Below are 15,457 nucleotides of genomic sequence, written 5' to 3' on the forward strand. Positions count from 1 at the left end.
CTTTTCCAAAACAGCATGAGGTATGAACAAGTGATGTCCAAGATCTTTGCAGACTAGGATGGCAGCATTTAGGGCTGGAGACATCTGCTCTATGGGAGGAGACAAGGAACCGGGAGATCTTAGTCTCTGGGTGAGATGGCACTTCCCCATTTGAGTCCACAGTGTGGTGGTGGTAATGGTAGGATTGGTGGAGTTGTGGGAGGGTTCCCTGTGGGACCATCACAAGTGTTCAGCAAGTGTTAACTGCTATTGTTATTTTATTCTGTTTTGCAGTTATATACCTTTGGTTAGTTAATGGGAAATTGATTTAATTACTATAATAAGTAATAAATTATAATCTCCAAAAATACTAGGTCCTGTGGGGAGAGTAGAGAATAATAAAAAGTGGTTGAAACATTAGAACAGCTTGTCTGATCTAACCTTCTTCTTTTATAGACAGGAACAGAGGTAAGATGACTGCCTGAGGTCACAAGCCACTAATAAAGAGACAGAGCAGGGCTGGGGTCCAGGTGTCCTCACACCCAGCACAAGGTTCTGGCTGTGATGTACCCAGAATATGGTGGCAAGATTTAAGAATATGCCCTGGACAGCGGTCAAGTTGGAGGAGGGTTTTAGACTTTAAGTAGAAAATTCTCAGCTCTCTCAGACTTACCCGTTTCAAACTAAATATTCTGTAAAATCTCCTTTACTCTCTCAAAATGGAATTCACAGATAATCTAACTTACAGAATGTACAGTTTCAAAAGGAATCGGTATAAAATCCTAACTATGAAATAAATGGAAAGTAAAAAGAGAGTAATTAGTAATAAGATGATGTGTTTTTCACTGTGTAAATGCCCGAGCAAGATTTCACTGGAAACATAGACGTTTGCAGTTGTATGTAGAGTTATCTTGAATTCAACAGTTACAAAAGCTGGCACATACAGATGTGTTATATCAGCAGCTGAAATATACAAACTGTTGCTGTTACCAACATGACTTTGCTGAAACAATGAACAGCCCTTAGGAGAATGGCAAACAAAAGTAGTAGATGGACAGTGTTGCTTCGATTACATCATAGTTATCGTCCTGGAAAAATTTGCATTAGTGCAGTATAAAAAATACTTTGTGTTCATATAGAAGTGGTCTTGGACTCAGGTGATTTATATCTCATGAGTGTCTAACCAGACTTCGAAAGCTGTGTGGGATACAGGTCGTTCTTCATTATGTGGAATTCAGCTGTGAATTGTGAGCATGCAGCAGCTGGTCTCTGCCTGTAAATGCCATGAGGCCTCTCCAGACACCGTGACAAGCAAAAATGTCCCCAGGACTTCCACAGTGGCACCTGCAGGCTGTGCCATACTGATTTGGGAATCATAGACCTGGAGTCTATGATTGTGAGTCTATGATTGTGAAGGTAAACAAATCCTAGCCTTGGAGGAACTGAAATGATTAGAAAATCACCGTGTTGCAATTTCTACTGAAATCATACACCTGGGCACAAATTATCAGTGGTTGCTAAAACCAGTAGGTCAAATGTTGGTGGGGAACTTTATAATAGATGGATCAGGCTGGCAGCCCCTGAACCCCCATAGATCAATCTTAACACTGAAAATGGACAGCCAGACACTAAATGTCTTCTAATAAGTAAGTTTACAGCAATTTGTGTCTAGATTGAACTCCCACTTTAAAAGAAGTAGGGGGGATAGGAGAATACATGTGTTCCAGCCAAAAATGGAACATGAAAAATTTTTACACAATAAATTAAACTTATTTTTTTCATCAAATAAATGAAGGCCATGGGGAGAAAAGAGAGAAGGGGGCTGTTATTAAAAGAGTCGTACCAACTAAATACGGTGTTGGACTTTGTTTAGATCTTGATTCACGCTAATTCTAAAAATCATTTTGAAACATTTGGGGAAATTTGAACATGGACCAGGTATTAGATAACATTAGGAATGACTGTTAATTTTGTTAGGTGAAATAATTAAATTTTGGTTATGTTAAAAAAAAGTCTGTTAGAGATATATTTACATATATATACATCTATATGTATATGTATGTGTATATATATATGTCTTTATATATGTGTGTGTATATATATATGTCTTTATATATATATAAATATATATATATATATGTCTTTATATATATATGTAAGTCTTTAAGGGTGAAATGATATGTCTGGGATTTGCTTTAAAATAATTTTACACCCCCCCCGAAAGAATCAGACATTGGGAAATGAGTATAGGTGAAATAAGAATAGTACAATATTGATAATTACTGAAACTGAGTGGAAGGATGCGTAGGGATTCATAAGTTATTACTATTTTTACTATTTTTTGGTCCATTTGAAAATTTCTTTAATAATGAATGTTTCATTAATACTAATCCTTCACAAACTCTTTCAAAAAATAGAAGAGGAAGGGACACTTCCCAACTCATTCTCAGAGGCCAGTATTACCCTGATAACAAAATCAAAGGTGTCACAAGAAAACTACAAACCAGTATCCCTTGTGAATACAGATATAAAAGTCCTCAACAAAATACCTGCAAAACAAATCCAGCCACACATAAAAAGGATTACACAACATGACCAAATGAAATTTATTCCAGGAATGGTTAGTTTAACATCTGAAAATAAATCAGTGTAATGCATCATATTAATAGAACAAAGGATTTAAAAAAAAAAAACCCACATGCTCATTTCAAATAGACAGGGAAAAAAGCATTTGCAAAATCCAACAAACTTTCATGATAAAAGCATTCAGCAATAGAAGGAAATGCTGTCAACCTAATAAAGAGCCTCTGCAAAAAGACCACAGCTAACATCCCACATAAAGGAGAAAGAGGGAAGGCTTTGCCCTACGATCAGGAACAAGCAAGGACTGTGCTCTTGTGACTTTTATACAACATGGTACTTGAGATCCTAGCTAGGGCAGTCACTCAAGAAAAAGAAATAAAAGGTATCTAGATTAGAAAGTAAGCAATCTCTGTTGACAATGACATTGGATCTTGTGTCTAGAATATACCAAGGAATTAAAAAAAAACCTGTTAGAACTAATAAACGAATTCAGCAACATGACAGGATAAAGGATGAATAAAAATCAGTTGTATTTCTGTATGTCGGCTTTGAACAATCTGGAAATGAAATTAAGGACCTGATTCCATTTACAGTAACCCCCAAAAGAATAAATTTAACAAAAGAAGTGCAAAACTTGTATACTGAGTACTATAAAACATTGTTGAAATAAATTAAGGAAGATCTAAATAATGGAAAGACATCCCTGTGTTCATGGATAGGAAGACTTAATATTCTCAGTACTCCCCAAGTTGATCTACATACTCAGTGCAATCCCAATCAAAATCCCAGAGCTTTTTTGTTTCTAGGGTTTTGTTTTGTTTTGTTTTGTTTTTTAGAAATTTGCAAGCTGATCTTAAAATTCATATGGAAATGCAAGGGAACCCCAATAGCTGGTTGAAGAAAAAAAAAGATCTTGAAAAAGAAACACATTGGAGGACTCACACTTAATTTTAAAGCTTACTACGACGCTTCAGTAATTAAGACAGTGTGATGCTGGCAGAAGGATAGTCGTAAAGCCAGGGAATAGAATTGAGTCCAAAAATAATCCATACATTCATGGGTAATTATTTCAAAATAAACAATAATTCAAAGAGTAGATGCTGAGGAGCCACTTAGGTTCTTAAGTCTCTGGTACTTATTGAGCTCACTATGGGTGAGGCACTAGATCTAGCCGCTTTGCTTTACAAAGACCAGTGATGCCATCCTGTCGCCTACTCTCAGCTCATCGCATAGGGGATGAACAGCAGGTACTTGGGAGCTCCTAGAAAGAGGAACCTGAACCACCCGTGGTGGTCAGGGAAGGCTGTCCCAAGAAGGAGATGTTAGCCGAGCAGAGTGGGGTAGAAAGGGTGTTCCAGCCTGAAGGCCTGTCCTGTGCAGAGCGCTGCTGGAAGCACGGGCATTGTGGTTAGAGCCGGGTGTGGGTGGTGGGGGGTGGTGGTGAGCGGGTTGCAGAGCCCAGGGCAGGCTTCCACACTTGGGGAAGGGGCAGGATACAATGCTCCCTATCGCGGTGGAGAATTACCAAGTGAGTGGTGTGGGCCTCAGTTCAGGAACCTTTGCTAAGTGAAGGCTCTGGGTCTTTGGGCTGAGAAAGGCTTGGGGAAGATGTGGGTATAGATGTTCCAGGCCCAAAAGGTGAGAGAGGCTGGGAATGGTCTCAGCCAATCATAGGTCTGCTGCAGGCACAGCCAGCCCTACCCCTTCCTGCCCTTGGTGTTCTTTTCATTGGCCGAAACCCCTGGCCCCCCAGCCCTGGGGTTCACCTCACCCTTGATAACACTACCGCTTGGTTATTTTTTATCTAAAATTATTGGCTTTTTTTCAGGTGTGAATCCCCTTTGCCCCACTTTTTAACCTCTTTGTATCTCCATCACCTGGACCTATGCCTTGTACATTTTTTATGAGTTCTCTATTCATCTAATGTTTCCCCGTGGGTTAGGGATCCCTAGGACTGGGCTCCTACTCTTGAGGCACATGCTCTCCCTCTGATGTGGGAGATAGGAGTAGGTCAGTAAATAAAAGTGGTAGCTGCCACTTACAACGTTAGCACAGAGACCCTTCATGGCTACCCCGGGAAAGGCTTCTTGGAGGAGGTGCTGCCTGAGCTGTGTCTTCTTGGGAAGAGAAGGATTCCGTAAACTCCTTTTCTTTTTTCCTTTTTACGTGTCTGAATTATTTCTTTCAGGGGATAGGTTATTCAAGGCTTTGGGAACAGTAGGCCAGAGGCATCAAGGTCTGAAAGCATGGGACTGTTCTTGAAGGTGGCTAGAGAAAGAATTCGTGTCTGGAATTCTAGGATACAACAGCTGAGGAGGATGGGACTAGATTTTGGAAGGCCCCTGATGCGAAGTACTTGCGTCTCCCCATGGAAACTACTGAAGGATTCTGATGAGGGCAGTGGTGCCTTCGGCTAAAGAGCCTGGTGGGTTGGAGGGGGTAGGGCAGGAGGCCAAGTCTCGTCCTATTATACACCACTCTGAGCAGGCGAGGTTTGTCCCCCTTCTTCCTGCCACCCCACCCACCCCCCATGTCAAGGAGTGGGCATTATGTGGTAGTTAGGAGCACAGGCTTTGGAGGTTGGTTGGCTGGGTTCCAATCCCGATCTTGTAGCTCTACCTGTCTTTCAATGAGCACATTTAGCCCCCCAGAGCCTTGGTTTCCTCAGCTGCACTTTGGGATTATTATGCCTGTCTCAGAGGTGTCTTAGGGTTGAATTTGGTGATGGATATCATGTGTTCATCTCATTGCTCAGAATATAGTAAATGTTCAGTAAACATTCAGTGGGTCCCATGCAGTAGCAGCAGAGATGAGGACAAGACTGAAGGTGTAATGAGTAGAGGATCTCCCCATTGAGAACCTTGTTTTATGTTATTAAATACCTAGCCTCCTCCCCAAACCCCACCCCAAGAAAAGACTTTGGTGAGTGGAGCCACTCAGGTGTGAGAATATTGGCCCGGAGGGCGTGTTGTGTGACTGCATGTAGACCAGGACATTGTTTTCCTACCAGCATTGGCTGCCATTATTGAGGATAGGAACAACTGCCATTTCTTAGCTGTCCACCAAGTGGTGACCACGGAACCAGTGCTTGCTTTTATGGTTGTTCATCTTTCAGACAGCCCTCCAAGAAGATCGGTGGCGTCCCCACTTTATAGGAGGAGGAGACAGTGAATAGGGAGGTAGCATAACTTCTCAGAATTATCTAATTGGGAGGGTGAACACTGGGCTTTACGTGGATCTCAGAAGCTTTCCCCACTGTACCCTTCAGTTTTAGTTCATGTAATAACTTTGTGTACAAGTTCAAAGTAGTGAGCATACACTGATTATGGAGAAAAATCCATCCCCTGCTCCCCGCCCCCACCCCCAATGAGGTCTTCGTCAAGCAAGCCTATCTCCCAGGACTTGGACACTGAACTGGATGAGATGGTTGGAAGAGGAGGCGGGATGTTTAGGAGACTTTTTGTCAGACACTAGTGGGTTGACAAACCTGTCAGGTCTTGTCTCTGTAGCCCCCTTCTCCTCCCTCCACCCCCACTCTTTGCTAGCCCCCTTTCTCTGTAGCACAGATGTCTGTGATGACACCAATTCCTTTATTATAGCTCCCCTCTCCATGTTGCTGGGCAACCAGGCACTCACACTTTCACCTTTTTGTTTTTCCCTCAAATACCCAATTTGGGGGTGGGGCCTTGGGGCGGAGAGAAGGGAAAGAGCAGTATAGCCGCAGGCCCATCTGGTGCTGCAGAGTGTTCATTACCCCATCCCTGAACAGCGTGGCTTGCCCTCCTAGCAGGAAACAGCAGCCCGCGCCCCTCCCCACACTGCACAGCCCTGTGTCTCACCCCTCACCTTCTACACCCCATCTTGCCTACCCCATACCTGGAAACCTTCAAATGCAAACCAAAGTGGGTTTCTCTTCCCTAGTGCCTAGTGACTTGCTTCTCGCAGTGTGGGGTGATTTGTGTCCAGAGCTTGTCAAAGGATACGGGGTCTGCTGGTTTGATGCTGATTTTGATGGAGAGGACATTCTGTTGTGATGGAGAATTGAGGGGGTAAAGTAGGTCTCGTGCTACTGAGATCTTGAGGGAAGAATTACTGAAAACAGCCCGTATGTAAGGGAAGTTTTGTTTTTATCGAAGCCTAACTTTTTTTTTTCATTATTGTCATTACAGTTCTAACCAATTTCCCTTTGCTCCATCTGTCCTCAGTCAGGAGACTCTATGCCCCACATCTTGTTCGCTGTGTTGAAAAAGCAAGTTTTCCTATGCTTAACCAGCTTTGCTAAAAATAAATCCTGGTGCAAAGCTCTTATTTATGTCATTCAAAATTCATTTTAATCCCAATCAGTCTGTATCGTTACATATTTTTTAATGCTCCTGGTATTTGTGTTCTATGTTTCCTTTTTAAATTTTCATAATTCATTGACTGAAGCCCTAAACATCTTTTTTTTAGTGTCTGATATTTTATTATGCTGTGTCGTTTGCCTAGCCTCAGTGGAGTAGTTGAAGCATGTCCAATATTTCATTTTAAATTGTACACTCTGAACATCTGTATATAAATTTGTTTGTTTATTTATTTATTTATTTATTTATTACTTCCTTGCGTTACATTTCCTAATCTGGCAGATCTCAAACTTTTTGGTCTCAGGAATCCTCTTGCATTCTCAAAAATTATTGAGAACCCCAAAGAGCTCTTATTTGTTTGAGTAGTATCTATCAATATTTACCATATTAGAGATTATAGCTGGGAATTTTAAAATACGCATTTATTCATTCATTTTAAAATAATAATAATAAATCCATTATGTGTTAACATAAATAATAAATTTTATGAAAGGAACTATGTTTTCCAAAACAGAAAAAAATTAGTGAGAAGAGTGTCATTGTTTTACATCGTTGTAAATCTCTTTAATATCAGACATAGAAGACAGCTAAATTCTTATTTCTCCTTCTGTATTTAGTCTGTAGGTGATAATGTTTTTGTTCAACCCTTAACATAGATAGGTTGTTGGAAAGGAGAGGAGTAGTTTGATAACCTATCAAAATAATTGTGGATGTGCTTCTTTGCATTATACCAGAACTTGACAAGCGATAGTTTCTTTAAAGGTTAGTTGTAAAGCGGAATCTGAATCCATATTGGTGAACTTTCTGTACATTATTACGTTGAAATCCACTGGTCTGTCATGCCCCTAGAATGGGTCTTGTACCCATGCGTAATATTGGAAGATCACGTATTAGTTGTTTAGAAAATATCACTGAGATGTGCAGATCTGCTAAACGTTGACACAATTTATTACACAATGTCAGAAAATCTCATTCATTAATATTATCGATTTCCTCACCATCTGTATTTGGAAGCCATCAAGCTAGTGGTAAATACAAACTTCCAGATTGCTAATTTTCACTTGAAAACTTGAATTTTGTCATCGGCAACACATACTATCAATCGTATTCCTGAACTAACAAGCTCATGTACCCAGAGGGCTGCTGCAAAGATGAAATAAGATAATGTACAGAAGGAGCTCAGGACATCCATCTATTAAAAAATTGGGGGGATTCATATTTGCTCATATATGCAGAGTATCTTTGGAAGGACATACAAGAAACTGATGTTATTAGTTGTGTGTGGGAAGACTTGGTAGGCTGGGGGGACAGGGATGAGAGGGAGATTTTTTTACTTTTATGAATCTACAATTCTGAAATCAAAAGAGCTCTGAAAAGCAACGTTTTTTCCATAAGATTGCTGATAAACCTCGTTTGGTTGCAAAACCTGACCTGAAGTGGCATGAAGCTCCTTGTATCTTCATTTATCCTACTTGTGGGTACTCATTCATTTTGCAGAAATATTAGGGTATTTAGTTACAGAGCGCTGCTTGGGAGTGTTCCACAATATATGTTAGGTGTACTCATGATGTACTGACCTTTCTGAAATACAAAAAATTCCGAATTCCAAAACACAGCTAGCCTCAGATTATGGATCTTTATATCCTTTTTTACTCTTGAATTTTGTAACTGGTAAGTGCATTACCTATTCAGAAAATTAAATTTAAAATTTTAATCTTTTAAAAACTAAATTTAGCATAGTGCCCGACACAAAGAAAGTTCTCAATGAATAGTGGTGGCTGCTATTAATCTGCTCTTCCAGGCTTTTCCTGTCTGTTCATGTCCAATACTATGTTTCACCATCACTAGCAGACCCTATGAGTGTTACTACTTAGACTTTCTACTTAGACTTAGACCGAGATGCAGAGGTTTTTGTGACAGACCCCTGCCAACCAGGGACCCGAACCTGAGCTGTGGGGTCACAGTTATCTGTGATTCCCCACCCAGAGTTCAGAGCCCATCTCTGAATTCCAGTCCTGAGGCCTTTCCAGTTCACCAGAGCACCTCAGCCATTCAAATGGTGTCACCTGGGTTTGTGTGCCCAAAAGAAGCGTGTTGTTTCTATCTCAGAGGAGAGGGGAGCGTACGAGAAGGAAATTATGTGTGGTGAGGATCAAGGCCCTTAGAGGGGCCCCTTTTGTCCAGTGGGCCGAGCCACACAGGGTTAGTGTACAACACTCTTTCCTTCAGTTGATTACCAGATGAAGTAGTAGGGGCTGGATTTCAGAGACGATGTACAAAAATTACCTTCTTTTTAAAAATCCCTAGAGCCTCATTCAGCACATCCAGGACTGAGACTATTTTTAAATGAGTTCTTCGCGTGTACTTCATGAACTCACGGGAATGCGCATGTGTTGCAGCGAGACTGTTGAGTGTAAGCCTAAAGGACGTGCTGTGACAGTTTCAAGTACACAAATTGTTGGGCTGGGCCTGGCAGCGGCCTTTCTAGCGCCCATTGTTCTCCATGTCATGTTGTCCCCTCTCCACGCTGTGGCCCGGGAGAGAAAAACAGACATGACTGCATGTTTCAGGAGCTGTCCAGGTTCTGTTCTCCTGGGCGTTTTTATAGCCACTGAAAGCCCCTTCTGTTGGCTGCTCGGAGGGGGGCAGTTTGTGGAGGTGTTTGGTAAACTGCTTTGCTACCTATTGGCACCATCTGGTCTGTCGAGTGAGGCCGGAAGGACGTTGAAAGACCAGCGACCACCAAAAACTGACTGCCAGCTCCATGAGCCAAGCCTTGGGAACAGTAACCTAGGGCAGGAAAAATTCCTTTCCTTGGAAGCCTAGTTCACCTCAATCACAATATCCTTTCCGGCCCATGAGGTAGAGCTGACTGGAGAAGCACCTACTTTTGGATTTTTTCCCAGTTCTTTAATTAATGGCTTCTTACATGTAAGCTCAGATTAGCTGCTGTTTACAAGGCTCTTCTGAGGTCTGGCAGGAAACTGCCATGCCCCAGAACTGTCAGGTTTGAATTGCTTGCCGGGGCTCCAAGCAGGTTCCAAAGACCACTTTTTCAAATACTAACTCTTTTTTTAATTATATCTATATTCATATCCTTTATAGAAAAAAAAAAAACACAGGAAATTGAAAGAAGAAACTCCCCACCCAGGTATAACTGTCACTGTTTATATTTTTAGTATGCTTCTTTCTAGTTTTATTTACACACACACACACACACACACTCTTCGCAGTTGATTTCCTAGGCTATTGATAATCCCCTTTTCTCCCATAGTTTGCATGAGAGCATAGCATTTTTCCACAGCATTTTAAAAACATTCTAAGAATACTGTTTCCATGGTGGCTGCATTTAGGACATACCATAATGTACCTAAACTGGTCCCCATTTAGGCCGATCCAGTTCCCTTGATTAAAGTTTTTATGATGATATTTTAATTTGAATTCTGTATTCTTTCTTTCAGATTGATGCCTAGACATAAAATTATTGGGTCAAAGACTATAAGGATACATAAGGCTTTTGAAAGATAGATATATTTTGTTTCTATATATGTAACAGAATCTCCAGAAAGCACTCACTGATTTATGCTCTTAGCTCATGCATTGTCAATGAGGGCAAAAATTGGTTCTTGGTGGGAGGTGGAAGAAATCTTGGCGGTTACAATGGCTTGTGGCCGTCCAATGGGCTACAGTGCGTAAGCAGGTATGCAGTACCTGTGGTATTAACATGTCAGGCAGGGACCATAATGACAACAGGCTGAAGAGCATTGTGCTGGCTGAAGGAGAGCGCCCAGCTCATTCCACCCTTGGCAGCTTTTACGTCTTAGCTTTTGGGTTTGGGTTTTAGAATAATTTGCTCATCTAAAAGTTCTTGGTTCTTTATGCTGAGTTTAGGAATTTGAGAAAGGTGTGAATAAAATAAAATTTATGTGAAGGTTACCACATTCATATTTTTTTTCCCTACAGAATTGGGGTCCTCCATGTTTTTAGTTTTGTGCAGGTCTTTGCAGTATTGCTGTTGTAATACTAATCAGTGTTAGTCTTTGCCAAGGACCACTTTGAAATATCCCTTGTGTTATGGTCTCCTGGAGGGGTTTTGCCTGTCCCCCAAGCCTGGGAGTGCATCTGTGACCCCACGGGCATCAGGTTCAGGCCCCTGGGAGCCCAGGCTCCTCACTGCTCTGGGACTTATGGTAATTGTCCCTTGTTTGTTTCAGGTGTGATCCTCTGGGCCCGTTTTCTGTCGGGGGAGATGACCTAGACCCCTTTGGGTGAGTATTGCTGGGGAGGTGGCAGCAACACAACTCGTTCTCATGGCCTTTTAGCCCCAGCTTATCTTCTAATTTTAGAGCTTTTTATCAGTCTTCTTTGGGGTGAAGGAGGTAGGTTGTTGCTGAGCAGCTAAGAAATCACTGCCACTTGTTCTGCTCTGCCGTGCCCAGAGCAGTGCAGGAGAGCTCCAAGTGCTGGGGGTCGGAGGCTGCGCAAGCCCAGGGAGCAGCTACTCTGTCACTTCTGGCCCTGCTCGCCCTGTGGAGGATAGTAGCCCTCCCTTGGATAGCAGGGTACCACGTGAGCTTATCAGGTACAGACTGAAGAGCACACAGTGGGCTACAGACCTCAGGAAAACTCACTGCTCTTCAGAGGTCACCTCACTTGATGAGGGGAGTGTCTGATCCCCACTAGGCTCTATGTGGTTCTCAGCAAAGTGTCTACAGCCTCAGCTGTGCACTGTCTTCTCCAAATGATTCAGACTGGATTTTAACCTCTGCTGCAAAATGACCCAACTTGAGCATCTCATTTTCAGACAGTGGGGAAATCACATAAGTCTGCAGCTAAGCTTGAACAGCGACCTCAACGTTTAGGGGAACCTCAGCTCATGTGTCCTAGTTTGAGCACAGGAGGTCAGGTTCATGGAACTCCATGCGGGACAAACGCTGTCAGGAGCCAGACAGGTGACCCACAGGTAGTCCATAGATTGCCCTGAAGCTCTTCAAGGAAACAGCCAAAAAGCTAGCAGCATGAATTGTCTCAAGGCTCTTATTAGGCCTTAGACCTAAAGTAGTGCCCTGCAGGGCCTTGGAATGGTTCTGCATTGACCTTGGTAAGTTCTGGCACCTGTTCCTGATCAAAGTGTCTCCCCTGGGTGTAGGACATGGCAGGGATGTCAGTTTTGTGGGCTCAGGGAGGCTGGAGAGCCGAAAGTCCAGGCCGTGCATACCAGGGAAGGTATGCTTTTTGTTTTTGCCTGGTGCCACTCAGGCAGCCATCCCCATGTATCTGCTTGAACCACCCAGAGGGAATATCCCAGACATTCTTAGTCCATTCTCTCCTCCTTTGCCTCTTCTCCCAGCAGCTCCCTGTTACACCTGCTGACCCATTTTTCCTTCTTGCGTCAGGTGTCGGAGAGGTGGCATGATTGTGGATCCCCTGAGATCCGGCTTCCCAAGAGTTCTTATTGACCCATCCTCAGGCCTCCCAAACCGGCTTCCTCCAGGCGCTGTGCCCCCGGGAGCGCGCTTTGACCCCTTTGGACCAACTGGGACCAGCCCATCTGGGTAGGTATTCACTCAGGTATACTAGAAGCAGGACTTGATGGCAGCTCAGCTCAGTGTTACAGGAATAAAGCCACAGAGTTGCCACTAGGCCCATCCCCCACTGCCAAGAGAGTGGAGCCTCCTGGAGACCCTGTCTGATGCTCCCCTGGAGCTTCGGGAGCTCCCCATCCCTCAGTGCCTCCCTTCCCCCAGCTCCCTTCAGGGAGGACCCAGAGAAGGAGGAGCTACTCACTTACTGGAAGTTTAGCACATTTCAGGAACTCACTGGATCCTTGTAGCAACACTTGCAGGTAGGTATTAGTATCCACATTTTACAGATGCAGAGATCGAGGCCCTGAAAGATGAAGTAACTTACCCGAGATGGAAAAATCAGGATTCAATCCCAGCCAGGCTGGCTCTGGAGCGCATGCTCTGAAACTCCACAAACCCCCACATCATCGTGAAGGGCAGGCTCCCTCAGCTCAGGGTCCTGTGTGCCTGTGTGCCCTTGGCCTTCCATCACTCCAACTCACCAGCCCCTCTTTCCATTCCAGACCTAACCCAGACCATCTTCCCCCGCCGGGCTTCGATGACATGTACCTATGAAGGCCTCAAGAATGTAACATCCCATCCTTTCCTTCACTCTCCTGGAGCTGCCACCACTGGCCCCGTCAGCAACCGTGTTTTTACGGGCTGGGGGCAAGGGACTGTACCCATGTGTTTGCAGGCCGGCTGGGATTGCCTCCCCACCCTCTGTCAGAGCCAAGGCGCCTGCTGCAGCTCTCCACCTGGCTGCATATAGGTCCCAAAGAGAAATCAGTTTGTCTCTCTCTCCCCACCAGCCCCTCCCCCCTTCCCAAAGGAGACTCCGGCAACATATACCCTCGACCCGATGCAGTGCTATGAGAACAGAACGCATTTTGGATGATATTATTAAGAACCAAATGTCAATACAAAAATCATGTTGCCGTCTCCCACTTACTTTTCTTTACTGCACAGTTCCTTCTAATTATGAGCCTTTCGAGACTGAATCTTTGTGAAGCTAAATAACTCTTTTCCTACCCAGGGCCCATTCTTGCTTCTCCAGCACCTTCCCTTCATAAATTGCTATTTCTCTTGACATCACTAAGATGGGTCCCAGTCTGGCCCCATGGATGAAAATGAGTGACTGGAAAGCCCATAGGTCACAAGGGTGACTTGCATGTGAGCCCATCCTCTGGGTCTGTCTGTGCCTGAGCAGTGGCGGCCTATAAACAGAACAGACCTGAAAGCTAATCTCATTTTTAACACTAACTTCCTAAGTGACCCTAAGTCCCTTCCCCTCCCAGGGCCTTTGTGCCCACCTGTGACATGTGAGGTGCCCTTCCTACTCTGAAACTTTCTGGTGTCTGCCTCTGTATGGCGACCCTTAGGAACAGGCAAAAGGAAAAGGTTGAAGGTTGCAGGTTGTGTGTGGTATTTACCCACAGAGTCTGTAACTCTGTGCCTCTCATCTCCCCGGGAGCCCAAGCAAGCACAGCAGCGTGGGCTCCATCTGAGCCTGGTGTTGAACTTCGAGAGGAGCAGGGAAACCAGCCTGTGGAAGCCAGTGGCTGGTGGATGGAGGAGTTAGTCAAGCGAAAAACAACCCAGGAAGGCATTTCACCCCTCAGGAGCCCCACCTCTGGACGCTCGTGGCCTCCGTCCAGGCCCACCTGACCTTGGGTGTTTTCGCGATCCTTTTCAGCCCGAGGCCTGACAGACGTTGTCAGTGACGAGCCCCTGTGCTGGAGTGGGACGAGCAGCATAGAGCGCCAGGCTCAGAGGCGAGCGATCAAAGCACGAGGCACTTTGGCTTCACAGCCAGCGTTTTCAGCATGGGTGGGTCTCACTCCTCGGCTCCTTGGGTTCCTCCCCGTACATTAGGACCTGTTACTTATCTGTGCATGGGGCTCCCACAGCCTTCCTGAGGTGTCTGCTAATGTGTGGCACTGCCTGTCTGCCCTGCCCGAGAGCAAGTTACTGACCTGGCACACGGGCCTCGGATGGAGACTGGGCCTGGGTGGGGCGGCTAGCATGAGCGGCGCCCTGGGCATTCCTGGCGGGCTCCTCTCACGCACTGATAGTCGGAGACCACAGTGAATCCCTTAGAACATCTCTGCTCTGGGTCAGGCAGAGCTACAGATGAAATCACCGGTCAGTGTTCTTCCTTACAGGTCAGCAGATGGGTGGGATGTTTTTGTTTTGAAATTGGACCATACCCACTGCCAAAAGGACCTGGGGCAATGTGCTCATAAAAGCATCCTTTATTATAAAAGGAAACATTTAAAGAAACATCAGACCTGAGACCATCAGATAAGCAGGGAAGGTAGATCTAACTTTTAGGACCCGAGTCAAAGAAAAGACAAGACCGAAACAATGTTTGCCACTTAGATTTTCTAGTAGCAAAGGTCGAAAGGACAGCCATGTACATAATTCTGTCTTCTGAAAACAGAAGCTTTAGTGATTCATCTGCAGAATCGGCCATTTTGTGTATGGGGGGGTCTCCTTGCATCAAGGACATTGAGAGGCACAGACAGTATGTTAGTTGTTACGTCGGGGCCTTTAGGAACTTCCAGGTCGAGATGTCAGTGCTTGTGGTCGGGGCCACTTCCCTCCTTCCACCACGAGGAATCACCAAGCAGCAGTGGGAGGGGTTCAGGTGCATATTCTGTGGAGCCTTAATAAATGTCGCACTTAATACCTGTTCCTCTTTTTTTCATAACTTTATTGACATACGATTCACATACCCATAAAGTTCACCCTCGTGAAAGTGTGCGATTAAGTGATTTTTAGTATATTCACAGTGTTATGTATTCATCCACCACCGTATCTAATTCCTGAACGTTTTCACCACCCCAAAAAGAAACCCCAGACCCATTTACAGTCACTCTCCATTCCCCCACTCCCAGCCCCAAGCAACTACTCGTCTATCTCTAAAGATTTGCCAATTCTGGACAATTCTTGCAAATGGAATCACATAATACATGGCCTTTTGTGTCT

The 15,457-nt window shown here is 44.3% G+C and overlaps 1 protein-coding gene across 2 annotated transcripts in view; it reads left to right on the top strand.

Moving 5' to 3' along the window:
* Positions 1 to 15,163, top strand: part of PSMF1 (proteasome inhibitor subunit 1) — a 33,881-nt gene extending 18,718 nt beyond the window's left edge. The window contains exons 5-7 of one of the 2 annotated variants that reach the window (XM_081034701.1): positions 11,117 to 11,170; positions 12,299 to 12,457; positions 12,991 to 15,163. In XM_081034701.1, the coding sequence (XP_080890827.1) occupies positions 11,117 to 11,170; positions 12,299 to 12,457; positions 12,991 to 13,042 (265 nt within the window). In that variant the 3' untranslated portion in view covers positions 13,043 to 15,163. The remainder of the gene's footprint in view (positions 1 to 11,116; positions 11,171 to 12,298; positions 12,458 to 12,990) is intronic. The other variant, XM_081034702.1, reaches the window with a different exon arrangement.
* The last annotated feature ends 294 nt before the right edge of the window (positions 15,164 to 15,457 follow it).

The sequence above is a fragment of the Rhinolophus hipposideros genome (assembly GCF_964194185.1).
Source record: "Rhinolophus hipposideros genome assembly, chromosome: 22".
Taxonomy (NCBI): domain Eukaryota; kingdom Metazoa; phylum Chordata; class Mammalia; order Chiroptera; family Rhinolophidae; genus Rhinolophus; species Rhinolophus hipposideros.